This window comes from Sphaerodactylus townsendi, linkage group LG13, assembly GCF_021028975.2.
Source record: "Sphaerodactylus townsendi isolate TG3544 linkage group LG13, MPM_Stown_v2.3, whole genome shotgun sequence".
NCBI classification, from domain to species: Eukaryota; Metazoa; Chordata; class Lepidosauria; order Squamata; family Sphaerodactylidae; genus Sphaerodactylus; species Sphaerodactylus townsendi.
Window position 1 is genome coordinate 40,514,721 of NC_059437.1, and position 27,112 is coordinate 40,541,832.

The window sequence follows — 27,112 nt, forward strand, 5'->3', positions numbered from 1 at the left end:
TTAACCACTACACCATGATGGATCTCAATGTCCAATGGAATGGGAAGCTTGTACTGTATTTCTTTTGTGGATGCACAAAACACCTTGCATACAGTAGATTGTGGTTATGCCCCCTCTGCAGCTTGGGACCAGCCTACCTGAGGGGCAGCTTAGTCCCATAAAAACCTATTCGCCTGCTTACGTGGATGGCCACCTAAGAAAGGGCCTTTTTGGACATGGCACTAAAACTATGAACCTATCTCCCTAGGGATATCTGCCTGTTTCCTCCCATAACTACCTTCTGTCACCGAGTAGAGACTTTGTTGTATCTACTTCGATGTATCAGTGAGTCCTTCTTCTTGCCATGTTGAAATGACTGTGCTTTTGTAATACCTAGTTTAGTGTTGGTTTTAATGTTTTTATAACATTTGGTTTTGAACTATTAGTTGCCTTCGAAGCCTGGATGGGGGCGAAAGGTGGTCTACATGTTCTGAAAACTAAACAAAAACAAAACAAGAGGGTGTGGCTACTTTTCACAGGCTAAGTGAAGAAGAAGAGTTTGGATTTATACCCCCCCTTTCTCTCCTGTAGGAGACTCAAAGGGGCTTATAATCTCCTTGCCCTTCCCCTCTCACAACAAACACCCTGTGAGGTAGGTGGGGCTGAGAGAGCTCAGAAGAACTGTTACTAGCCCAAGGTCACCCAGCTGGCGTGTGTTGGAATGTACAGGCTAATCTGAATTCCCCAGAGAAGCCTCCACAGCTCAGGTGGCAGAGCGAGGAATCAAACCCGGTTCCTCCACATTAGAATGCACCTGCTCTTAACCACTACGCCACTGCTGCTCCAACATCCTCAGATGTTTGAGAATTCCAAAGACTCTCTGCTCCAGGGACGTCAAAGAAAGTCAGAGTGGATTATGAAGCCCATATCCAACTTTGTCCGTCTACCTTGCTTATCTACACTTCTCTCCTTGCATCAGTGAATGGTTTTCCGAGGAGCTGAGAGAAAGGAAGACGCCCCCATCTTACAGTCAGGGCGGTGAACTCCTGTGTGGGCAATTCCTGGAGAAGAGGGGATGCTACCTGGACAGGGAGTTCTTCAGAGATGGATCCCCAGCAATCGCTATCCCAAGCGGCCATTTTCTCCAGGTCAACTGATCACTATTGTCTGGAGATCATTCCAGGAGAACTCCAAGCATCTGAAGATTGGGTAATCCTACTTACAATTCCATGAAACTGTGGGATAATCAGTTTGGGCAGCTAACAGCCAATGCAGAAGGGGTTGGTAGAGAACGTGTATAGAAGCAAGTCTTCTTCAGAAAAGTGCTCCGATGGAAGGTAAAAAACAGCCTGCGTGGGTCCCTCAAAACACCATCCTTTCGGTGCTGAGTACCTTCCCCGCCCAGGCCTTGCTAGGGTCCACTGGAAGAGACACAGCGCAATCCTGCGTGACAGCATGAAATTAATACCATTTTGGGGAAAGCTGGCAGTGAATAATGAGAGTCTGAAATACCTTGTTTCTTTCGGTTGCCTTTTTAACCCTTTTGCTGCTGCAGCTCTCTGGCAGCAGCCATGGCATTAACAATTTTGTGTATTGTGGAGGGTGGGGAGTGATGGACAGAAGGCAACGTTGTGCTAGACCGACTGCCCATGCTGCTCTTCAGCCAAAAGAAGGGGACTTTTCTGGAGGCGCCCGGCTGCAAAGCAACTATCACGGGTCACATTAAAAATGAACCAACCACACTGTGTGCGTGAAGACATAGCCCTGATCCTCACATAATGTGCGGGCAAGTGCTGAGGATTCTGTTGCTCTGCTCAAAGAGAGGAACTATAGGGAGGTTGGCCATATTGTCCACAGAAACCTATTACCACTAGGTCACTCCCTGAAGTTTCTGTGAAGGTCTTCAAGACTTGCTCCTTGCTCTGAGCTACTGGAGACTTGACTCTTTCTGACCACCTATGCCTTACTTCTAACTCTGCTTTCACCTTATGCCACCCTCAAATGTTTGAGATGCTTTATTCTGCCATGGTTATATTGGAGATGAAGAAACTCGGACAGTGTTATTAGGATAGAAAGAAGAAGAGTTTTGGATTTATACCCCACCTTTCTGTTCTGTAAGAAGACTCAAGTTGGCTTACAAGTTCCTTTCCATTCCTCTCCTCAGAACAGACACCTTGTGAGGTAGGTGGGGCTGAGAGAGTTCTGAGAGAACTGTGACTAGCCCAAGGTCACCCAGCAGTAACGCAGGAGTGTGGAAACACATCTGGTTCACCAGATAAGCCTCTGCCACTCAGGTGGAGGAGTGGGGAATCAAACCCGGTTCTCCAGATTAAAATCTACCCGCTCTCAACCACTACACACCAGCAGTCGCCATCCAAAGTGGCCATTTTCTCCGGAGCAACTGATCCCTATTGTCTGGAGATAATTCCAGGAGAACTCCAAGCATCTGAAGATTGGGTAACCCTATTTACAATTCCATGAAACTGTGGGATAATCAGTTTGAGCAGCTAGGGTACATGTGGGCAGTATTAGCGTCAAGCCACTGGCTGAGGTTCAGGGACTGCTGAGCCCTACCCATCCCCAATGGATCCCATGCCACCACTTTCCCTGCTGGAATGCATGCATGGGAAATGCTCTCCCATCCACGCCACCACCAGGGGTCTCTGGTATGACAAAAAAGCACCACTTTCATAAGCAGAAAACGAAGAGGAGTTTGGATTTATACCCTGCTTTTGTCAACCAGAAGGAGTCCCAAAGTGGCTTACAAACTCCTTTCCTTCCTCCCCACACAATGGACACTTTGTGAGATAGGTGGGGCTGAGAGAGTGCTCACACTGGCTCTCAATATATGGAGCAAGAGGTGATGCCTGTAAGTGGCAAGGTTTTTCCCTGGAATCACCTTCTTCTAATCTCAGGTGCTTAAGGCTAACACACCCAGGTTTATAACTCTGGGCTCTCCTCTCTGCTTTTGGATAGGAAATCCACAGGAGCAGGCCCCATTCTCCCTTGGTTTGCCTACCCCCAGGACCCTGCCCTGTCATTCTGTTTGTCTGCTGCTCTACACGCAGCAGCTGTTTCTTACAAATACACACATATAACTTTAAAGAACTCCGCCAGCCCCCACCTACATTTGGACCTCGTCTACGGACAGCGAAACTACCTGGGAGCGTTTCAATTCTCCAGCCAGCTAAATGAATCCTTTGCCCGCTGCCATTTCGATTGCTATCGCTGCAGGAGGAAAAAAAATACCCCTACTTCCAAGTGTTCATTTCAGAAGAAACCAACCACTGAGATCAGTTCAGATGCACTTCTAAAAAACAGTTTTCCTCTAGCCTAGAGTGAAGTAGCTGCATAGCACAAAATATGTTCAGCGTGCTTCCTTGTTCTCTGGAATGAGGCCATGTTATACCGATCTGAGGCACGCTGGCTCCCGTCTACTTTTAAGGGAGATTTTCCATACTGAAGATTCTCAGGCTTTAGGCAGAGGAAGCCAGGGCTGCAACCTGAACCTCTTGTTTGGGTGACTCATCCTTCCCCTGGCTGGCCTGTTTGACATGCCAGGTCAGCTGGAAGGGGCACAGTCATGATTATACTTAGAAGAAAAAAAAGAAGAGTTGGATTTATATCCCCCCTTTCTCTCCTGTGAGGAGACTCAGAGGGGCATACAAGCACCTTTCCCTTCTCCCCTCACAACAAACACCCTGTGAGGCAGGTGTGGTTAAGAGAGCTCCGAAGAACTGTGACTAGCCCAAGGTCACCTAGCTGGCATGTGTTGGAGTGTACAAGCTAATATAGTTCACCAGATAAGCCTCCACAGCTCAAGTGGCAGAGCGGGGAATCAAACCCAGTTCTCCTGATTAGAGTGCACCTGCTCTTAATCACTACATTGCGCTGGCTCAGAGAAGATGCCTCTAACCTGCAGAACATTGTCTTCTTACTAAACAACCCCAGTAGTGATGTAACTGACTCAGTAGCCAAATTTCTCGATTCTCTTATAACTCAGAGCTCCAAAGGAAAATCTGACTAATCTCTCTTTTTTGGGGGGTGCTTGGTTTGAATGAATTTTTCCATCTCTGATATTGTAGAGACATGCCAATAAAGGTTGATTTGATTTATACTTAGAACCTGGTTTCTCAAGCGCTGTCCCTAAAACAGAGAGGTGGAAGCAGAGCTGGGGACAAAGAAGAGACAAGCGGATAGGCAGGCAGGGGAAATCGACAGGCAACAATAACTAAGGACTGAAGAAGGAGGAGAAGAACAGAACAGGACAAAAGATATTGACCAGGGTTGAGGGTTCTGCACACGTGCAGGAAGGATCTGGTTTTGTGCTACTTTCAAAGGCAAACGAATTCAGGTATTTATTTCCCCACTTTTCCCCCAGTGAGAATGCAAAGCAGCAGACAACGTTGTTCTCTCTTCCTCTGTTTTATACTTACGATAACCACCCTGTAATGGGTCCAAAGCCACCTAGGAGGTTGTCACAGCAGAGTGGAGATTTAGTCTCCCAGATGCCAGCCTGATATTCTAGCCATTCTGCTACACTGGTTGTCATTACAGAAGACGCGGAGCTGCCACTTAAAACAGAAACGTGGCAAATTCTCTCTCAATGACATGTACGATCATCATTCTGTGTCTTTGCAAGGTGTGCTTTTTGTTCCCAGTGGTAACAGCTAGGCTTGGTCAATACCCTAGAAATTTGGTAAAATTCGGATTTATTCGGGCATAAAATGATCTGTATGCCCGAATAAGACAAATAACACATTTGGATGTACCCGAATATTCGGGTATACCCCCAAAATTCAGGTCCATCTGGTTTTTTTGCGTTTTGGCCTGCAGGGAGGCACATTTTCAAAGCAAGCAGCACCAAAATTTCAGGGTATCATCCAGAGACTGTTCTAATGATACCACCTGAGTTTGGTGAAGTTTGGTTTTGGGGGGGGCAAAGTTGTGGACCCCCAAAAGGGGTGCCCCATCCCCCATTGTTTTTACTGGGAGCTAACAGCAGCTGCCTGAATATGCCCAAATTCGCCCAGATTTGGGCCGACCCTGGTATCTGTTGCACTTGAATCTCCAAGTCTAGTAACAGCTAACGCTGTGAAGCAAAAATGACAAACTGTGGCTAAAAGAATACATCTGTGTGCCACCCCACCCCCCAAAAATTGATACTGAGGACTGTTACAGACCCATCATACAGATGTACTCTCTTAGTATAGTTATACAGTGCTTTACAGAAAGATGATAGTAGGGTTGCTTATACCTGTGCCAAAGAACAAAGCATGCCGGACCTTCTTTATCGTAGAATGCTCCACCCGGGTCCTAGTGCCTACCTACCCCTACTCCCACCCCCCACTCCATTTGAATGTCGTTCAATGAATGATAGACACTCTTGTATTAAAGTACCATGTTCAATAATGCACAAAATAATCATTTGGACAAAGGCAGCGCCTAAAAATGAACAATAATTCTCATATTCATTTGGGACTATAGTCTGATGCGGAAGCATACAATTTTCTCAACCGCTGCACCTTAACTGATAGTACTATCATCTTTCTGTGGAAGAGAGTATAATAATCTTGGATATTTTCTTGCACTAAACAGGAGCCTTCAAAGCATTTTTCAAAAGCATCATTGATTGCCTCAAACGAACAAGATAATCTGAGCTTAGCTACCCATTAAATACATAAAGTAAATAATCTTTCCATTAGACAAAATGTATTTGAGAAGATCTCCCTTCAAAGTAAGTTACACAAACGACCTACCCTTTGAGTTACTTACTAAGTAACAACAGGTCACAGTTTTTACCTTGGGGCTCAACTTATGAAATAAAGAAGCTCCTGGGGTGTGTGTGTGTGTGATCATGTTTAAGCCAAACCTCTCTGATGGATAGATTGGAAGTGCCCAAAACAACCAGCCAAGTGACTTATTTGCAAGACAGATATGAATGTACTGAAACCAGGGCATTTCTCTGTAGAGGTCAATAAAAGGTTCATACATATTTAAAGCAGCAGGGGATCTGCCACAGATTAGGGTTGTCAGTCTTCAGGTGGGACTGGGAGATGCCCCAGAATTACGACTGATTTCCAGGTAATTTGCCACTGAACATGGAGGCTCAATCTTAATGAAATGACAATAAGTGCTGAAGTACCTGCCAGTCATCCCTCTGCCTTTGTGCTTCCTCCCCACAAAGGGGGTGGTGGTGAAAAGGAGGGGGCTTATATCTTAGTAGGCAACTGGGAACATTTTGCTTCTTTTATAAGTTCATAAGGGAACGGACTAATATTTTCAAACAGAATAGTACTGAACATTTAGGACGGATTCTGAGGGGTTTGCTTCCAGTGAATATAACCAAGAACAGAGGACATTGTCCAAGATGCAACAGCTTGTCTATCATACCTGCACAGTCCTTTACTTCTTCCTCATGCAATATCCAAATGCAGGTGCCAAGACTGGAATTCTCCCGCCCCCCCCTCCCCCGGCATCTCTAAAGTAGAATCCCTCATGTAGCTTACAGTGCATTTCTGCACAGGGTGAATCCAGCCCATTGATTTCAAGCCCATTCAAATCAATGGGCTTAAGACTGATGTAACTGCACAGGATTGCACTGAGGACACCCCCACCCCCCAAAAGGACTCATTACAATTTTACTCCCAAGAGTGACAACTCAGGCTTTCGACAGGCCAATCTCATTATACACTGCAGCTGTCTTGACTCAAGACAAGGCAAGTGGCAGAAAGGCACCCACGGCTCGCTTTCCACAATGGGCAGTGAAGGGTTAAAAGAGCACGTTGGCTGCATCAGGACTTTGCTTGAGTAAAACTGTGGGTGGAGGAGGAGGAGGAGAAGAGTTGGTTTTTATAACTGGGTTTTTTTCAACCTTTCAGGACTCTTGAAGTGGCCTAATTGCCTTCTCTTCCCACAACAGATGCCTTGTGTGGTAGGTGTGGCTGAGAGAGTTCTGAGAGAACCGTGACTGGTCCAAGGTCACCTAGAAGGCTTCATGTGGAGGAGTTGGGAATTGAATCTGGTTCCCCAGATTAGTCTCTCATTCCACGCTGGCTCTCAAACCAAGTTGCCAGCCCCAGCTCAGCTCAAAATGTAGCTTTTGCCAAAAAGTTAGCCGCCGCCCAGAGAATATGAGAAAAATATTAACAGCAGTTCTGAGATCTCATAACTCAGAAGCAAAACACATACCTCGCTTTAATGCATAAGTGCATTGCACAGACATGATCTTTGAAGAGGAATTCCCTCCTATATCTCAGAGAAGCAGGGAAGTCTCTCAAGATAGTGCACCTTTTTACTGAAACAATTTAACTGATTAATCTAACCGTCTTTTAAAGACAGAATGTTGAAGCTCTAATAAAGAATCAATCATTCTTAGCAGGAAAAAGTCATCAGCCAATCAGTACAGATTTCAAGGGTTTTGCTAGGGGGAAAAATACAGCACATGAACATCCTTAGCATTGCAATAGTTTTTAGCTGGGCTCCGGCCTTCGTATTTTTTTTCCCCACAGACAAAAATATCAACCCTTTCCTTTGAAACCAGGAACAAATTGCTGCGTGCCTTGTCCTGTGCTGTCTCCACTTCTTCTAAATTTTAAGCATACATTGCTGATAATGAAAGTGCATTTCCTTAGCCAAAAATAAAAGAGATAAATATGCAAGAACATCTTTCTGTACAGAACATGTGCTTTGCTGATCCAGACAGGGAGTGATTTCTGAGGAACCAAGTTCAGGCAACAGAAACCGAGTTTCCCAGAAGTGGCTTCAGGTGGCACGAATCAACCTACAGTTCCACCAGCTCTGCTTCCCACCCCACCCCACCCCGTCCCAGTCTTATAACCTCCATGGGCAATCTAGACAACCAATGCCCAGCAAAGACATTCATTATAGGAAGGGGTTCAGGACCAACTCCGCTCTGGACTCCCTTTTCCAGCAAAGGCTAACAGTGCCCCCTGCAGGCCTGACTGAAAAAGAGCATGCAACCCAAACAACACCTGTGTATTAACATCCACGGCATTGCCACAAAACAGCCAGGAGGAGCCGGAACAAAGACTCGGAAATCAAGAGAGGCTGCCTACCCCCACGTAATGTTCACTTCTGCAACCACAGAGTTGCTTTTCAGAGAAAGCACTCTATATGCTTTGAAACTGCTTTTGTCTTCAGTTTTTGCCTCCCTGGACATGGCTGCTTTATTGATGTGTCCTGGGAACACCTTATTGCTGACTCCAAAATCCAGTAAAGAGAATGCTTTGATGGGTCTGCAGTCTACCAGGTGGGAGGCCACTACAGAAGGCTTCCTGCTGCGGCCTCCCTCTCCCCCACCCACTCCAAAAAACCTTGCAGAATCAATACTTTTTTGTCGCTTGCTAGACTCAGGACTTGGCCCTGCTGCCTCCCACCATCTGACTAAAACCTATCTGCTTAACTCCGACGGCTGCATTTGGTGTTTATTGCTCTACTGACTACAAAGTGTTTTTTTCCTTTCCCTTCCCCAAGTTAATTTTACTGACTGTTATGCATTAAAAGTGTTTTGAAGTCTTCTCAGTCGACCACTGTAAGAGTCACTCGTTTCAAAAGGCATCCTATAAAGTTGCTAAAGGCAACAACGACAAAAGCCCAGCAGGTATCCAGGAATGCCAAATGCACCTTGGGAAAAAGTAAATAACAGAACTCCCCAATTTTCATGGGACTGTACAGTCGTTACTGTTGTTTTGGTGGGCTAGCCGGGCCTGCAGAAAGACCATATGCCTGGTTCTGTATGTGACGTATGCAAGAACAGATGGAAGTTTTAACTGCAATACTTCTGCTGAATTTCATCAGTATGGTCAAGAAGAGGACAACCGCGAGTTTTCTTCCAAATGCAAGCCAAAGGAGAGATCTCACAAAATCCAGGAACATTCCCAGAAACAGCACATTGTACTCTTTAACCCTTGGCATTTGAACAGTCAAAACAATGGGCGCAGAAACTGTATATTACAGAGAGTTAGAACAGAAGAAAACTGAGATCTGCATAGTTTAAAGGGTGTTCCAAGAAACACCCACTTCTCTTGCACTTGTTCTACCACCCAAAAAAATCCAAAAGGTCTGAACTTCAAGGCATCAAATACAAAGCATCAAGTAACTTTTAAACAACCACACACAATTATGCAAAACGCTGTGATTTATAGCACAATACCATTACGTTCCACGTAACAGTTAAAGGTGAAATTCCCAAACCAAATTCCAACTGAGGGTAAGCATAATGCTGTCTATAGGCATCCATGATCCTCACCCTTCGTTTCAGAGTCAACCACATTACATATATTTACACCTTCCTTTTCACCAACCCTAATTAAGATGAAAGCACGGTTTGGGCATGAACTGTGTTTGGGGTTTACCATAGTTAGTGAAAATGCAGTAAAACCAAAGCCTATAGCCATGGTGGCGAACCTTTGGCACTCCAGATGTTATGGACTACAACTCCCATCAGCCCATGCCAGCATGGGCAATTGGCCATGCTGACAGGGGCTGATGGGAATTGTAGTCCATAACATCTGGAGTGCCACTGGCCTATAGGAAAGGATTTTCAAGACAGGCTGTGACTCAGTGGTAGAGCGCAGGCTTTGCATTTGGAGGGTTCCATATTCACTCCTGGGAATCTCAAATTAAAGACTTTCCACTAGCAGGACTCAGAAAAGAGTTTCTCTACCTGAGGCCTAGTAAAGCCAGAAATAATACTGAGCCAGATGGACCAGTCATTTCATTGGTATAAGGCAGATTTTGTGTTCATAATTAGTTCAAAAAAGAGGAAACAGAAGCCCAAGATCCTGCAATCGTCTTGGTTAGCCTGAGATCATGAGTAAATCCAGGGAAAGCCAAAAGCAGACAAAAGAAGGTCCTTTTCTTACCTGAAAAGCTCTCGGATCTCTCTCACGGTTGCCTGGAAGGGAATGTTGCGCACTAAGATCTTGGAGCTCTTTTGCTTCTTGCTGATCTGCTTCTTGCGGGTGGAAGTCACTGTTGACCTGGTTTAAAAACACACAAGTGACAGAAAGGTGAACTGTAATACAGAGAAACACGGCAGCTAAACTGATCAAAGAGTACATGTGCATTCCGAGATACATTTGCATCCAGTCCTTTCTGCTTCAGGAGAATCCCATCTGCCAGGGGAGATGGATGGGGCAAAAGGCCCATCTACAGTTCAACTTTGATGTATTTTTCATTCCCCTGTCCCTATCACAAAACATCACTTTAAGCAATCTAGAACACATTGCATTTCACAAACAGAGCCACTATTTAGGAAAGTCATGGCAAAGCTGGATATGTTGAATCTAAAACAAATGGGTAGTAGTAATGATCATAAATACTAGGAATCTGTATAATGCATTGAAGCAAAGTGGCTCATATTCTATAATCCTTACAATAACTTCACATGGTAGGCTAAGAGAGAGAAACACCCACATACTAGGCTATGGCCTCCAAGAGAAGTCAAAGCAGACTTCTTGATCTGCAGGTAAGGTTCTTTGTCATGACAAAACACCAGCTCACTCTTTTCAGCATGTGTTGTGGTGAAGTGGACTCAGACTGTCTGATCAGAATTTCAGAAACTCGGATTCAGAACCCCAACTCAACCTTGAAGCTTACTGGATGACCCAGAAATGGGAGAACAGAGCAACAGGAATAGAATAATACAATAAATACAACCATACAGTTGGAAGAGACCCCAAGGGCCACCAAGTCCAACCCCCTGCCATGCAGGAACACACAATCAGAGCACCCCTGACAGATGGCCATCCGGCCTCTGTTTAAAAACCTCCACAGAAGGAGACTCCACCACACCCCGAGGTAGTGCATTCCACTGTCGAACAGCTCTTACTGTCAGGAAGCTTTTCCTGATGTTTAGGTGGAATCTCTTTTCCTTCACCTTGAACCCATTACTCCTGTCCTAGTCTCTGGAGCAGCAGAAAACAACCTTGCTCCCTCACCAACATGACATCCCTTCAAATATCTAATGCAGGGGTAGGGAACCTGCGGCTCTCCAGATGTTCAGGAACTACAATTCCCATCAGCCTCTGTCAGCATGGCCAATTGGCCATGCTGGTAGGGGCTGATGGGAATTGTAGTTCCTGAACATCTGAGAGCCAGCCGCAGGTACCCTACCCCTGATCTAATGGCTATCATGTCACCTCTCAATTCCAATTCCTCAGGGCCTGCAAGTCGTGGCTGTTCCACCAGGCCTTTTCCAACTAGCCCGCTGGACTGATCAAATATACTGGAATATCTTTTGATCTCCAGGGGGGCAGTAGGGGTAGTGGGGAGAAGAGTGGTGGAAACAGCGGGATGGATTCAATTATATCATTCAGCGTTATTGTAATAATTTTTGTTCATTGGTTTTAAAGTTTTTAAGTCAGGATTTATATTTTAAAGTTGTAGGTTGTTCTTAATATATGTTGTAACCTGCCCAGAGCCCCTCAGGGATGGGGTGCGATATAAAACTAACAAAACAAACAAACAAATAAATAGTGCATAATTCAGAGCAACGAGATATTGATGCTACCGTGAAATAACATGGGATCTCTGCCCCCCACCCTTGAATTTATTTTATTTATTCCTTTGCTCCTAGGAATCCAGCTTCTGATGTGGTCTCCCATTCAAGTGCCAATCAGACAAACAGTGGTTTGTGTGCCAATTGTGGCATTCAAGTGCCAATCAGACACACAGAGCATCAGCAAAGAGATGCTTTGTCCATACCGTAGGCTCCTTTTACCCCTTCGATCCATCAGCTCCCCAGTTAGCAGAAATTTCTATCGGCATTTAACACTGCTAATTTTTTATTCCAGGCACAGGGATATGTGTTTGCTCAGAGCAAGATTGCTCCAGGCAGAACAGCAATCTTTCCCACTTGAGTCAGCAGGAATTACCCCACTCCACATGCCTATCAAACAGGATTGCAGTGCAAGCAAGATAGGAACAGTGGCTGTTCCAATTTCAGCCGGGGAGAAACAGGCAGCGGAGAACCTTACTTGATGGCCCTTTCAGAGATTTTCACTTCCAGCTGATGGTCATCCACAGAGCAACCCTGCAAAGAAAAACAAAACATATTCATAAAGTTCATGGATGTACGGCTCTAGTTTTCTTTATTGCTTCAAGCATGAAAGTTGCACACAGCTGGATGAGTGCCAAACATTTGATAAACGAAGTATAGGAAATAGCAGGATTACTAAGAGTGACTGACTTTGTTTGGGTAAGGGAGTGATAACCAAATTGGGCTTTTTTTCCTGAATGTAGGAAGCTGTTTTACAATTTTGCAGAGAAAGTTACTTTTGTCTATAGAGGCATATAATTATGCAACCTCTCTGTAATGGATTGATAAGTTTATAGTTACATAGAAACCCAAACAAGGATATAATTCAGAATTTAATAGAAGAGAAGAAGAAAGTTTGGATTCATACCCCGCTTTTCTCTCCTATAAGGAGACTCAAGGCAGCTTACAAACTCCTCTCCCTTCCCCTCCCCACAACAGACACCTGGTGAAGCAGGCGGGGCCGAGAGAGTTCTGAAGAACTGTGACTAGCCCAAGGTCCCCCGGCAGGAATGAAGGAGTGTAGAAACAAATCTGGTTCATCAGAATGGAGTCCGCCACTCATGTAGAGGAGTGGGGAATCAAATCCAGATTAGAGTTCACCTGATCTTTACTATACCACGCTGGCTCTCCAGTAAGCACACAATAAAGTAGTTGCTTAACACTACTATAAGAGCATTTATTAACTATTTTATCTGTATCTGCTAATTAATTATGTATGTATGTATATATGCATTTAAACTACGGACCATACAGTATGGTGTAAATGTTGATGTATTTTTATATATTTAATAAAAATTAAAATTAAAGCCCTCCTCAAATTCAAAGTTTCTACATTTTGTATATGGCTGGTTCTCAGGTTCATAGCCTGAACATGTTTGGAGAACAAAGTTTAGACTGGAGTAGAGAAGGCGCACAGACTGGTGACTTGGGAGAACTGAAACAAACATTCAGAGCTCCACCTGGTCCTGATGAAAGGCAGCTGGAGAAGGGTTCATATTTTGGAAGGACCAAAATACATCTGAGTCACTAGGGCTGCATTTACTGGGGAATAAGTGCTTCTGATGAAAAAGGGACTTATTTATTTTATTTATTTTGTTGGCTTTATATCCCGCCCTATCCCTGAAGGGCGAGTTACAACATATATTAAACATTCCATAACAATAAACATTACAATAGAAATCCTAACAATTCATAATTTAAATTTTAAATTCAAAATTTAATTTAAAATAATTTAAATTTTTAAATTTGAAATTTTAATTTTTTTTAAAAAAAACGCTAAGATAGATGGCATATGTTTATCCTTTCCACCTTCCACCCCTCCTTCCTCCCCCTCCCTCCGGAGACCGAAAGGTTTTACAATCATCCGGCTGGCTACTTGGGAAAGGTCTGGTGGAATAGCCATGTCTTGCAGGACCTGCAGAACTAAAATACTTCCTGCAGGGCCCTGACATCACCAGGCAACTTGTTCCACCAGGTCGAATCCAGGGCTGTAAAATGTCTAAGTGAACATGCACAGGATTGCACTGCAAGCCACCAGGGGGTGGGCAAAAAGAAAACAGTTTTTCCACCACTAAAACTGTGTTGTCATGTATGGGGCAACAGCTTTTAAGAGGACACAGGAAAATGTGAAGGCCTCAAGAAGATCACTTCTCCTTTGGAGAAGAGGGCAGTCATATACTTACATGGTAGACAACAAACAGAAGGATACACTCAGACACCTTTGGGGTATGATTCAGACCCATTGAATGTACAGGGAAAAAAGCCTGCTCTAGACTCTATCCGATTTACTTTGTCTGACAGAATCAAAAAGTGACTCTGACTTTCATTTGCATGCCACGACCCTAGATCTCTTCTCCTGGTCATACAAGCATGAGCCAATCACAGGGATTGGCTTTTCGGCAGCTAACTTGAAGTCTCCGTTTGCTTGAGAGTCTAAGACAGCTCAACACTTTCTCCCATGAACTAGGACACTGTTTATGAAAGCCAATGTCTACATTACAACATTCACCCAGTTTAAGAAAATCCAGGTTATAGGTGGATGGTGCTCAAGAGAGAGTACCTCAATGCATTCTACATGTCTCCCTCCACTATACCATGGAAACCAAACTCCTCTAAAGTCCTTGACTAGAACCTCAGTAGTGGAGAAGCCCACGGCTGCCTGACAGAAGACACACTTTGAATAAAAAGTGTCTGGATTCAGGATTTCGGGTAAGGTCTTTCTCTCCCCAAGATGTCGGAGGACTACAGCTAGTCAGAGCACATAGTATTGAGCTAAACAGACCAATGACATCATCTGGTATGGAAGCTTCATCTGCATATGTTTGTATTTGCCTATTACTTCCAAGATAAATGTTTTGAAATAGCATGCAATGAGAGCCAGTGGGGTGTAGTGATTAAGGTGTCAGACTACGATCTGGGAAACCCAGGGTCAAATCCTCATGTTGCCATGGAAACTTGCCAGGTGACTTTGGGCCAGACACACATGCTCAGCCTTGATTCTGGCAAGCATTTGGATGGGAGACCTCCAAGGAATGCCAGGTGTGTGATGTGGAGGCAGACAATGTCAAACCACCTCTGAACATCTCGTGCCTTGAAAACCCTCCAGGGTTGCCATAAGTCAGCTGTGACTTGATGGCGAAAGAAAGGTAGTAAATTCAGACTTTATCACACATACACTGCAAGCCCAGGTGCTCCTGACTTGCCCTCTGCAACTCAATAGCCAGCAGCCAGCTCTCTGAAAATAACAACTGCGTAATGCATGTATTTTCAATGCACCCAATTGTCTCATTCACACATTATTTTTAAAAGTATAGGCTGAAAATAAAAATAATGAGCGATGTACACCTAAAAACCTAGGTGAGTCAAAGCTCTGAGGAAGCTGAATGGAAGGAACATGAGGCATGAAGAAGGAGGAGAAGGAGAAGGAGAAGAAGTATTGTCGAAGGCTTTCCTGGCCCGAATCAGTCGGGATTATGTGTAATGGAGCCTCGGGTTATATGGCCTAGCCTCTATGTATTCTCTTCCTGATGTTAAGCTTGGGACCTGTAGCTGGCATCTTCAGAGGATCTTCAGATCCTCTGAAGATGCCAGCCACAGATGCAGGCGAAACGTCAGGAGAGAATGTTGCTAGAACACGGCCATACAGCCCGGAAACCACACAGCATCCCAGAAGAAGAAGAGTTGGATTTATATCCCCCTTTTCTCTCCTGTAAGGAGACTCAAAGGGGCTTACAAACTCCTTTCCCTTCCCTACCTCACAACAAACACCCTGTGAGGTAGGTGGGGATCAGAGAGCTCCAAAGAACTGTGACTAGCCCAAGATCATCCAGCTGGCATGTGTGGGAGTGCACAGGCTAATCTGAATTCCCCAGATAAGCCTCCACAGCTCAAGCAGCAGAGCGGGGAATCAAACCCGGTTCCTCCAGATTAGAGTACACCTGCTCTTAACCACTACGCCACTGCTGCTCCATTGTTTGATTCCCCGCTCTGCCGCTTGAGCTGCGGAGGCTTATCTGGGGAATTCAGATTAGAGACCATTCCCCTTAGGAGATATTTGGTAGGGAATCAATCTCCATCCGACCACATCCCTGTTCAAATAAAAATGTAAATAAAGGCAGACGTTACCTATATATCTGCATGCAGAAAAGTATTCACTGTTACCTGCAATTGTTTGAGGGCCTTCTGAGCATGTTCTGGTTTCTTGTACTCCACAAACCCAAACCCCATGGAAAGTAGCGTGCCTAGAAAATAATTCCAGAGGTGAAGAAACCCCTTTAGTAAGAAGCAGTGGAGAAAAAGTACAATCACAGAAGATACCGGGATCAGTTCCAAACACCTAAATGCACCAAGGTCACAATCTATGCAGTTACTTTCATAAGCAGAATCTCACCTAAGCTTGGGAAATTTGAACCTGCTGCTTTCAAGGCATTGCTTGAATAAAAGCTATGATAGGAACTTAGAAAAGCTATCCTAGCAACTTCTAGGAATAGAGATCACAGTGAATACGGCATGGGCAAAACTAGAGTGGAAGAGGGCTCCAGTCCTTTGCACTACCCTTTCCATGCCTTTAGAATCATAGAGTTGGAAGAGACCACAACGGCCATCAGGTCCAACCCCTTGCCATGCAGGAACACACAATCAAAGCATTCCCAACATATGTTCACCCAGCCTCTCTTTAAAAACCTCCAAAGAAGGAGACTCCACCACTCTCTAAGACAGTGAATTCCACTGTCGAACAGCCCTGACAGTCAGAAAGTTCTTCCTAATGTTTAGGTGGAATCTCTTTTCCTGCACTTTGAATCCACTACTCCGTGTCCTAGTCTCTGAGGCAGCATGGCATCCCTTCAAATATTTAAACATAGCTATCATGTCCCCTCCCCCTTAACCTTCGCTTCTCCGGACGAAACACCCCCAGCTCCCCGAGTCTCTCCAAGTCTTTAATCCGACATTCCAGCTTTGTCATTCCTCTCTCTTGGCAATATTCTCAGTTCTTCTTTTCTGTGTCCCCAGCATTTCCCTTTGGTTTGTCTCTATCTCTCGCACCCCAAACACTGACTCCTCCTTTCCACCCATTACTCTCTAACATCTCCTCAATTTCCTCCACCATCCTAGCATTCTTTCACACTTCACTAAGTCCTGTGTTTTAATTTGCCCCATAGGGATGAATGGCAAATATTCAAGCTTATGTAAGAGAAAGTAAACAGATGCAGTTCAATATTAGGGCAGGGGCTAAATGTGTATCTAGCACTTGGTGTCTTTGGTCCTTAAGAATCACGCTTGCTCTTTTTCTCCACAGCCAAGAACCTTTTGAGGCTCTGTCTCTTGGTCTCTTTAAAGTGTGCCAGAATATTGAAAGTAAGATAGATACCGGCTTTATCTTTCTTCTTTGAGATAGAGCAGCTCTTCACAGCTCCAGCTTTAGAAAAAACCTGAAAAGACAAACACAATGAAAAAGAAGAAGAAGAAGAGTTTGGATTTATATCCCCCTTTCTCTCCTATAGGAGACTCAAAGGGGCTTACAATCTCCTTATCCTTCCCCCCCCCCCCCAAGAAACACCCTGTGAGGTAGGTGGGGCTGAGAGAGTTCAGAAGAACTGTGACTAGCCCAAGGTCACCTAGCTGGCGTGTGTGATGTGTACAGGCTAATCTGAATTAACCAGATAAGCCTCCACAGCTCAGGCAGCAGAGCTGGGAATCAAACCCGGTTCCTCCAGATCAGAATGCACCTGCTCTTAACCTCCTATGCCACTGAATCACATTCTAGTTTGCGGAAGGGTATTTTTCCAACCCAGTCTAGCGAACCTCAGCCGACATTTCTCTCTCTCTCTCTCAGTTCTGATGCTTGGGGTCAGAAGTTCTCATTTCTGCCCTTGGCCAATGAGAGAGGAGGTCTTAGCCATGAGGCATCTAGGGCAGCTGACCTGAGCAGGTTGACCACCCAAGGTCCTAGTCCCCTCCCTGTCCCAGAAATGGAAAGAAAAGGAAGAGCCTTCCTGCCACTTGCACCCATCCCGTCCAGCTCTCTGGTAGCTTTCTCAGCAGAGGTCATGCGTACACATGCCCGCCAGGGCTCAGGCAGCAGCTGATGTCCCAGGCATGCTCAGTCCGTGGCCTGGCAATTTGTTATCTGCTGTGGGAACCATCCACACCACGGCTTAGACCTCTGCCAGTTTGGCAGCAGCTGGACTCATGAACTCGACCTGGATGGCGACTTCCATCTCTGTGCCCAAGAGTAGGGATGGAACAGATTCTGGGTCTCAATTCTGAACTTTTGTCCAAAGCTGCAGAATCACTAAGGACCCTTCCGCACATGCAGAATAATGCACTTTCAATCCACTTTCAATGCACTTTGAAGCTGGATTTTGCTGTGCGGAATGGCAAAATCCACTTGCAAACAATTGTGAAAGTGGATTGAATGTGCATTATTCTTCATGTGCGGAAGGGGCCGAAGACTGTTGAAGTGACCCTAGAAATGCACGCGATACCTCTTTTAGCGTTTCTTCTGTGGTGCTGAAGTTGAGGTTCTTTATGAAGAGAGTACAGCCCGGGATGCTTTCTTCTTCATCCTCACTGTCATCTTTCTCTTCCCCCATACTGATTTCCTCTGGCTTCGTTTTAGTTTCTTCATCTTCACGGTTGTCTGCAAAGCAAAGGAGAAACACACAACCGGTCTCTCAGTAGGGGTTGGATAAAGGGGCACTAGAGTGAATCTGCAAAGAGCACCAATGTATAGATCACCTCTACAGGGCCTCAAAATGGAGGAGAGGCAGGAGGCACTAGCTGAAGTCAACAAAATCAAACACCAGGGGCGGCAGAAGAGATAGCAACGACCTCTATGTGGAGATAGCTGCGATATTCAGAGACTATAAGAAGGAGCTGTAGTCTCTGGTTCAAATCTTGCTTGTAAGAACCAACTTCAAGGAAGCCATTCTCAGTGATTGTGTGTGTGTGTGTGTGTAAATTGCCACCCATTTTCAGCTAAGAAGAAGAGTTTGGATTTATACCCCACCTTTCTCTCCTGTCAGGAGACTCAAGGTGGCCGACAAGTTCATTTCGCTTCCTTCCCCTACAACACCTTGTGAGATAGGTGGGGCTGAGAGAGTTTTGAGATAACTGTGATTAGCCCAAGGTCACCCAGCAGGAACGCAGGAGTGCGGAAACACATCTGGTTCACCAGATAAGCCTCTGCTGCTCAGGTGGAGGAGTGGGGAATCAAACCCAGTTCTCCAGATTAGAATCTGCCTGCTCCTAACCCCTACACCTCACTGGCTACACCACGCTGGCAACCGAAACAGCTGCCTGCACTAACATACAAGGGTTACACTAAGGTACTAGTGTGTTTACTGTGTTCAAAGTTGTTTTGAATTTGCAGTAGACCTAACACAGAGAATGAGGAGTATGTTCATATTGTGTGTGTGTGTGGGGGGGGGAGGGGCACTAGGGATGTGGCCTGGGAGCCAGGGGGGCAGCAGCCTGAAAAAGTTTGCAAAACACTAATCTAGCTCCATATTGTTTACTCTAACAGCAGCTCTCCAGAGAAGGGCCTTTGCTGATACATGAAATCCTTAAACCAAAGGGACTGGGTACTGAACTGGGGACCTTCTGAATGCAAAGTATGTACTCCACCAGTGAGTTGCAACCCCCCCTTCCTGTTTTCAGTTATGCAAAACTTCCCCACCCTCCTTGCAGCACAAATGAAATCTATCTAGCCTTCCAATTAAATCTTCAAGGGTTCCATCGTTAACAGCCCTTTAATGCTCTAGTGAAAACTGAAACCGTGATAATCTTGTACTTTTAGTGGAATGGCTCTTTCTTGCTATTTTCCCTAACAAAGGGATGGAAAATCTTCACATCTCTCTCTAAGTTGTCCTTTCACCTCAGCAGCTAACTATAGCTATTGAGAGAGTGAGAGAGAGAGAGGGAGGATGCAAGTCAAGCAATAACTCTCACGTGTTTAGGATGGAATGTTTTCTGCTGTTTTGGATACAAGTGGAAGGTAAAAGATGCCTACATGGAGCGCATTGTTTTCTCAATTCCCTTCATGCAGCTGATAAACCAGACTTGGAGTTTGGAAAGCAGAAACCACAATAGTCCAAGGTTAGACACTTAAGTATTCACAGCATGTGGTCATTTTGCCACTACAGACAAAACCCGACTTGATTCTGGGACATTCTGGAGTCTCTCTCTGGTTCAGTTCTGGCAGTGAATCAGAGCATGGCTGAATAAGTACAAGGATGGTTTAGCAGTGGTTCTCAACTTGGGGGTCGGGACCCCTTTGGGGGTCAAAAGACCCTTTCACAGGGTCGCCTAAAACTCTCTGCATCAGTGTTCTCCATCTGTAAAATGGATAAATGTTAGGGTTGGGGGTCACCACAACATGAGGAACTGTATTAAAGGGTCGCAGCATTAGGAAGGTTGAGAACCACTGGTTTAGCATGATGTCCACATCAACAAACCTTAGCTTGCAAAGCAGAGATCTAAAATCAGAAAATTTGTTTTGAAGTGAAGTTGCAAACCATTGTCTGTGCTATGGTTTTGATGAGACATTTAAGCAACATTTGCAGCAGTTGCTTTGTCTCAGAAAGTAACTGAACCATGGGATTGAGTAGAACAAACAGAAAGAAAACGAAAACAGACATACAGATGTAAATGGGTTTGCCGGTATATTTGGAATCTCAGACCGTGGTTGGGCCTCTGAGCTGTGAATGGCACGAACCTTGGTTTGCAATAATGCACTTGCCTTTAACCAGGATACATTCAATCTTATAGACTATTACCTTCTACAGAAATACACTTCAGGAGTAGGGAAAAAAAGTTTCATAGCTAGCACAAATTAGCACTATAGTCACTAAACTCTGCTGATTCTCAAGAGGGGGTTAAAAAAGCAGATCAGAGCAACAAGGAATAGAAGCAACAGAAAAGGGGAGGGGGGCCTTCCCTCCACCTGCAGTTTGCACAATAAAAGTCAGCTGCATGGAGCTCTTTTGTAATCAGACATAAGAATTTACTGCTGCTTCCCCTGGGTGCTGGAGGCTGGCGGCAGAGACCCTTATCGGCTGCAAGCAGATTTCTAGGCACTCTAGCGCTTAAAGCCTTTTATCTGGAGGTGAAGGTCCGGGGTGCAGGAAAAAGAAAATTGCTCTTGGCAACAGCATGTGGAAAGGATTGTCGAGTTCCTTTGCTCTTCCCTTCCCTTCCCTTCCCTCTCTCCCTCCCGCCTTCCTTCAGGAACCACACGGACAGGAGATTTATTTTTGAAAAGAAAAGAAGAACCCAAGGTGAGGACACAAAACAAAGAAGGTCATGTCACTAAAGCAAGAGCGGCGGGAATTTGCGGCGTGACTTGACATTAAAAGACCTATACACCCACAGCTGGCCAACAAGTTTCCAGGCAGAGGTCTTTCTAAGCCCTGGCACCTGAGATTCCTTTAAACAGGAAAGGAACAGAGTTGAGCTTTGGGGCTTTTAGCTGTTCAAAGCTGTGGCTCTGCACTCTGAGCTTCTGAGCCGCCCTCACTAGTTGTTTTCATGAATAGGAAAGAAGAAGAAAAGAGTCTGGATTTATACACCGCCTTTCCCGCCTTTAAGGAGACTGAAGGCGTTTTACAAGCTACTTTCCTTTCCGCTCCCCACAATAGACTCCTCGTGAGATAGGTGGGGCTGAGAGAGTTCTGTGACTAGCCCAGGGTCACCCAGCAGGCTTCATGTGGAGGAGCAGGGAAACAAACCTAGTTCGCCAGATTAGAGTCTACCTGCTCTTAACCACTACACCACGCTGGCTCTCAATGCAATCAGCTTCTCACAAAATCACATGACAATGAGTGCCAAAGGAGAACACACATGAAGCTGCCTTTTAACAAGTCAGATGATTGGTTTGTCAAGGTCAGCCAGCCAACTCGTGACAGCTTTTCAGAGCCTCGGCAGATGTCATTCACTTCACATACTGCCCTGTCCAACAGAACTGAACCTTATGCAGCCAAAGAAGGTACTCTCCCTTTGAGCCACAGTTGCTCCTATAAAAACAGGATTCTTTCACTTCACCCTTTCATGGAGCTGAGCTCCACAGCCCCCCAACACACTACTCCAGCCTCCCCCTTTCAAGCCTTGAACAGCAGTGGCATAGTGGTTAAGAGCAGGTGCATTCTAATCTGGAGGAACCGGGTTTGATTCCCTGCTCTGCCGCCTGAGCTGTGGAGGCTTATCTGGGGAATTCAGATTAGCCTGTGAAGTCCCACACATGCCAGTTGGATGACCTTGGGCTAGTCACAGCTTTTTTGAGCTCTCTCAGCCCCACTTACCTCACAAGATGTTTGTTGTGAGGGGGGAAGAGCAAGGAGATTGTAAGCCCCTTTGAGTCTCCTACAGGAGAGAAAGGGGGGATTCAAATCCAAACTCTTCTTCTTCTTCAAACCACAGACTCAACCAGTTTTAATTTCTCCAAGCCCGGTCTCCAGAAATCAAACAGGAAGTACAGGAAACATGCTGTATTCCCTTCAAGGGCATTCACTATCCTGGACAGAAGCAAAGACTTTAAGAACAACCTCATATTCTTTGGGGAAAGCCAGAGGGAATGCCCATCTGCCAATCTCTCCAGGTTGGACATCAGTTTGCTACAAAAGAATACCAATAGTTTTGACCCAAAGGTACACCTCTGGTCACATGACCACAGTACCTTACTATGGCAGTCTGAATTGTAAGAAGTGAGATGAGTATTACACAGCCAGCGTGGTACAGTGGTTAACAGCAGGTGCAGCCTAATCTGGAGAACCGGGTTTGATTCCCCGCTCTGCCACTTGAGCTGCGGAGGCTTAGGAGCAGCAGTGGCGTAGGAGGTTAAGAGCTCATGTATCTAATCTGGAGGAACCAGATTTGATTCCCCGCTCTGCCACCTGAGCTGTGGAGGCTTATCTGGGGAATTCAGATTAGCCTGTGCACTCCCACACACGCCAGCTGGGTGACCTTGGGCTAGTCACAGCTTCTCAGAGCTCTCTCAGACCCACCTACCTCACAGGGTGTTTGTTGTGAGGGGGGAAGGGCAAGGAGATTGTAAGCCCCTTTGAGTCTCCTGCAGGAGAGAAAGGGGGGATATAAATCCAAACTCTTCTTCTTCAAACTCTTCTTATCTGGTGAACTAGATTAGTTTGTGCACTCCAACACATGCCAGTTGGGTAACCTTGGGCTAGTCACAGTTCTTTGGAGCTCTCTCAGTCCCACCTACCTCACAGGGTGTTTGCTGTGAGGGGGGAAGGGAACGGAGTTTGTAAGCTCCCTTGACAAAGGGGAGATATAAATCCAACACTTCTCTTCTTTTTGTACAGTAGCCCCTGGGTCATGAAATATCTTGTCTTTCGAAATACATTTCTTCCCTTCTCTCCCTACTTCTTTTCCAGGGGAGAGTGATCAGTGAGCACCATATTTTTAAATGTTATGCATTTTTATTTTATTTCAATATATTCATTTTTGTGTCACCTTTTATACTACCACACTGATGTTTTTACCTTGCTGTAAATCGCCCTGAGCCCTACCTGGCTAGGGGAGGGCAGAATATAAATTATTAGGTTGTTATTTTCCAGAGGGCCAGGGAAAAATAACCACTACATGTCTGCAGCAGAGAGATGGTGCATAGACTGCCTGACTCAATAAAATGAATGAGAGAGTTGTAGAGGTGCCATGCGTTACTTAAAATTCAGATGCATACCAGCTCCCAGCTGTGTTTTGCCTTCCTTCTCGCCTCCTGATGCCTCAAGTTGTTTCTTTCCAGGACCAGAAAAGACTCCCATAGGTGCCCATTCCAGGTAGAGGGGAACATGGTGGAACTGAAACAGGAAGAGTTTCACTATAGCGCAGTAGTGTCAAAGAATCAGCATGACTAAAGGCGATTTTATACAATTGGTCCCCTGCTGCTGTTTTGGACCTTCCAAACATCTGTGGCAGTCATTGACACAACTATTTTTTATAGTTTTAGCCCCCAGTAGAAAGGATACGCTGCACAGACAAACTATTAGAGCTCTAAAACGACCTAAGTGCAGTGAAAACAGCTAACACAATATAATGAAAATGAGGCAATTAATACAAAGAGTTGTTTAAACCTTGAGGCACAAATGGAAGGAAATACTTAATAGTTGACTAGAAGGGGGAAAATACATGAGTAAGGCATGTGATCCCATAGGAATTATTATCCAGGGCACCATAGACACCAAATCCCTTCTATGGTTGTACTTTCCGTGTTGCAAATAAAAATCCTTAACATAATTTTGTAATTGTTTACATTACGGTGGAGTGTTTGCCAATTACATCTTAGACAACTAAGGCTGTTTGGATCCCCAAATCTGGTGCAGCGATTTATAAAATAAGCACAGGAGACTTAAAATATCACCAGGAGATTAAAAGTCTGTAAGTCTTCTGTGGTTGTACATCCATCTCCCACCCTGAGTCACAGTAAGAAAGATGGATTATCAATCAAATAAAAAATAAATTCTTCCACGCAACGCACAACAACTTCCAGATTGTTTCAAGGTTACCTCCCATCCAGGAAGCTTGAAACACGTCCTGATCTAAAGCAGGAGACCTACCGAGCAGAGTCATCTTTCTCTCTTGTAACATGGGGATAAAAGCATAAAAGCAGCCTTACAGGATCAGGTCAAAGGTCTACCCAGTTAAGCATCCTATTTCAAACAGTGAGCAGCCAGGAATCTCCAGGAAGCAGAACGTGAAGGCGACAATTCTCATTTTTTTGCACTGAAGCAACTGCCACTCCGAGGTATACCACCTCTGAATCTAGAGGTTCCATTAAATAATCATGAAACACAGCTGTCAATAGATCCATCCTCCATGAACACGTCTAGTTCCCTTTAAAATCGTCTAAGCAGGTGGACATCAAAGCAGGTATAGCAGCAGTTCTGTCCCTAAGACGCTAGGATCTGAGCAGAGCATTCTAGAACAAAGACGGTCCACAAAATGACGGATGAAGTCACCAATCTCCTGCCATCTTTATCCTGAATAGGGTATAAGCCTGTCCACAAGTTATAGTGAACAAATGCACAATCTGTATACAGGGTTTTTGGATCCCCAAATCTGGTGCAGCGATTTATAAAATAAGCACAGGAGACTTAAAATATCACTAGGAAATTAAAAGTCTGTAAGTCTTCTGTGGTTGTACATCCATCTCAAATGTACAATCTGTATCTCAAATGTACAATCTGTATACTCTTGATTTTTCTGTATATGCATGCTGAGCAATTCTCATATTACCTTCTGCATAACTGCATGTGCAGTTGAATGTGACATTTAAACCTCACAAATGCCCAGATATTGGTCCCCAATTTCATATGAAAAGTGAACTTGTGTTGGCTGTTTCTTACAAAGAGATGTATACACGTACATACAGGATATACAAGTGTTCACTGTAACTTGTAAACAGGACTTCTGCGTGGGATCGTTACTTCACCTAGCTCAATACTATTAAACTCTCCAGGATCTCAGTCAGTGAAAGGTCTTTCGGAACACCTTTTACTGAGGTCCTTCTGGATGGATATGCTGGGGACTGAACTTTGGAGCTTCTGAAAATATAACAGGTGCTTGAGAAATAGCCACTGCTTCTTGCTTGGTTGGTCTCTCTGCACAACGCTGCCACCATCTTTACCTTTGAATATGCCAGTTTTGTGAAAGCCCGCTTGGCTTCTGTGGGTTCCAGGAATTCCACTATAGCAGTCACCCCTCCTTCAGGGAGCAGCACCCGGCCCAGACTCCCGTAAGCCCCGAAGGACTCCTCTAATTCTGCCTCCTTTGTTCCAGCGGGCAGGTTCTTCACCAGAATCACAGTTTTACTGCGCTCGCCAGCAGCCTAACAGAATGAGGTGGGGAAACGAGAAATAAAATATTTAGAATTTTTTATGGATCATACTAAGGTACTCCAGTTCCTAAGGCTTAGGACAGCAATGTTTAAGCAATTAGTCAAAAGATGTAGATTGCCCCGCATTCCAAGATTAGAACCACTGAGTGAATCACATTTACAAAAGCCTTAACACTGTATAAAGTAGTGACATCACATTTTAAAAATGAATTATTTTTCAGTAACAGTTAATTGATTTGATTTTGTAATCTACATTAGGATCAAATCTGTTGATTAAGGAAGTGAAGCTTGTAATAACAATGCTTATATTTTAAAATATACTCGATCAATAAACACTATTTGACCAGTTAATTGTCCAAACCTTTTTTTTATTAGTCAGTCTAACAAAGGATGGATGGATGGATGGATGGATGGATGGATGGATGGATGGATGGATGGATGGATGGATGGATGGATGGATGGATGGATGGATGGATAGATAGATAAAACTTTTGGACATATTAATGAAACAGATTTTTACAAAAAAACAACAGGCCACAAGACTGAACCCCAAGTCTGCACTAACCAGTTTGGCATGGGTGAGAAGATAATCCTTCCTGAAACTACAATTCAAATTATGAACTAGTAAAATGTACTCATTAGTAGACAAATCATCACATGAGCATTTGAGATTTGATATGGTAAAGTAATCACAGCAAGGGCTATACCACCCTTGACATTATAGAGGGATGTGTAGGTCTGAAATCCAAATATTACTAGCTAGAGAGAAGGGTTTAAAATGTCCTGTTGGCAGTCTGCTGTTGAACTCCACCCCGCTCACAAAGTCTGCAACAGCCCCCAAACACTCTGTGCATTGGCCCTAGCTTATCCCAAAAGTTTAGCAGAAACAAAATGTGTGCGAACAGCCAACTTCCTGGTCTTCACCTCCAGCTTTGCCTCAATCAAAGTGCTGCATCAGCTGGAAGGACAGCAACAGACATCACACTCCTCACCTGGCTGAAAGAGTCCAGACTGACTCCGTTGTCTAGCAGGAACTGGCGGACGTTCTGGACCAGCTCTGTTTCTCCTAGAGCCACCCTGACGGCCACGCTGCCCTTGCCCTCCTGTTAGGAAAGAAAGAGAGACTATTAACAGCCATTCCAGTTGTTCTGCACTTCCTAGTGGACAAAGTCCAGCTGGATGTTGGGGAAATGAAATTGCCAAGCTTGGAAAGCCACAGTCTCTAAACGTTTGTATGCAGAAGTTTCCATATCCAGACCCTAGCTTCTCCAGTTCAAAACTGAGCTAGATGAACTTTTGCATAAGCTAGCTTTATACATCCATAAAGAAACAGACAACTCGTCTCCACTTCCCAGTTTTGAAAACGGTAGAGCTTATGCTTTTGGTGCTGCAGGTAGCATACATAATCCCAGCCAAGAACTTCACTTGGCTGAACAGGAGCGAAGTTCTACCACCCTAGTGCCGCCAGGATAACAAATCACAACATGTATCAACAAGGACTAAAATCTTAAGCTTGAACCCCCTAAGGGGTGGTGGTGATTGGGAAAATAGCATTGGGCTTCCCATAGTCAGGAAAACCATTTCACCAGAGGAAAAATAAGGCCTATGGAATAAGTGTGGCAAAAGAAGAGTTAAAAGGATGGGAAGAACTGCAGATAGTTAATGGGAGAAAAAGAAGAAGAGTTTGGATTTATATCCCCCTTTCTCTCCTGTAAGGA

The 27,112-nt window shown here is 44.8% G+C and overlaps 1 protein-coding gene across 1 annotated transcript in view; it reads right to left on the bottom strand.

The window, feature by feature from the left end:
• Positions 1-27,112, bottom strand: part of RBM19 (RNA binding motif protein 19) — a 114,157-nt gene that overhangs the window by 72,776 nt on the left and 14,269 nt on the right. Inside the window, exons 14-21 of the mRNA XM_048514997.1 lie at positions 26,387-26,497; positions 25,185-25,385; positions 23,241-23,358; positions 18,028-18,182; positions 16,911-16,971; positions 15,704-15,783; positions 11,982-12,037; positions 9,867-9,983 (exon numbers count right to left, since the gene is read on the bottom strand). Of these exons, the coding sequence (XP_048370954.1) occupies positions 9,867-9,983; positions 11,982-12,037; positions 15,704-15,783; positions 16,911-16,971; positions 18,028-18,182; positions 23,241-23,358; positions 25,185-25,385; positions 26,387-26,497 (899 nt within the window). The remainder of the gene's footprint in view (positions 1-9,866; positions 9,984-11,981; positions 12,038-15,703; positions 15,784-16,910; positions 16,972-18,027; positions 18,183-23,240; positions 23,359-25,184; positions 25,386-26,386; positions 26,498-27,112) is intronic.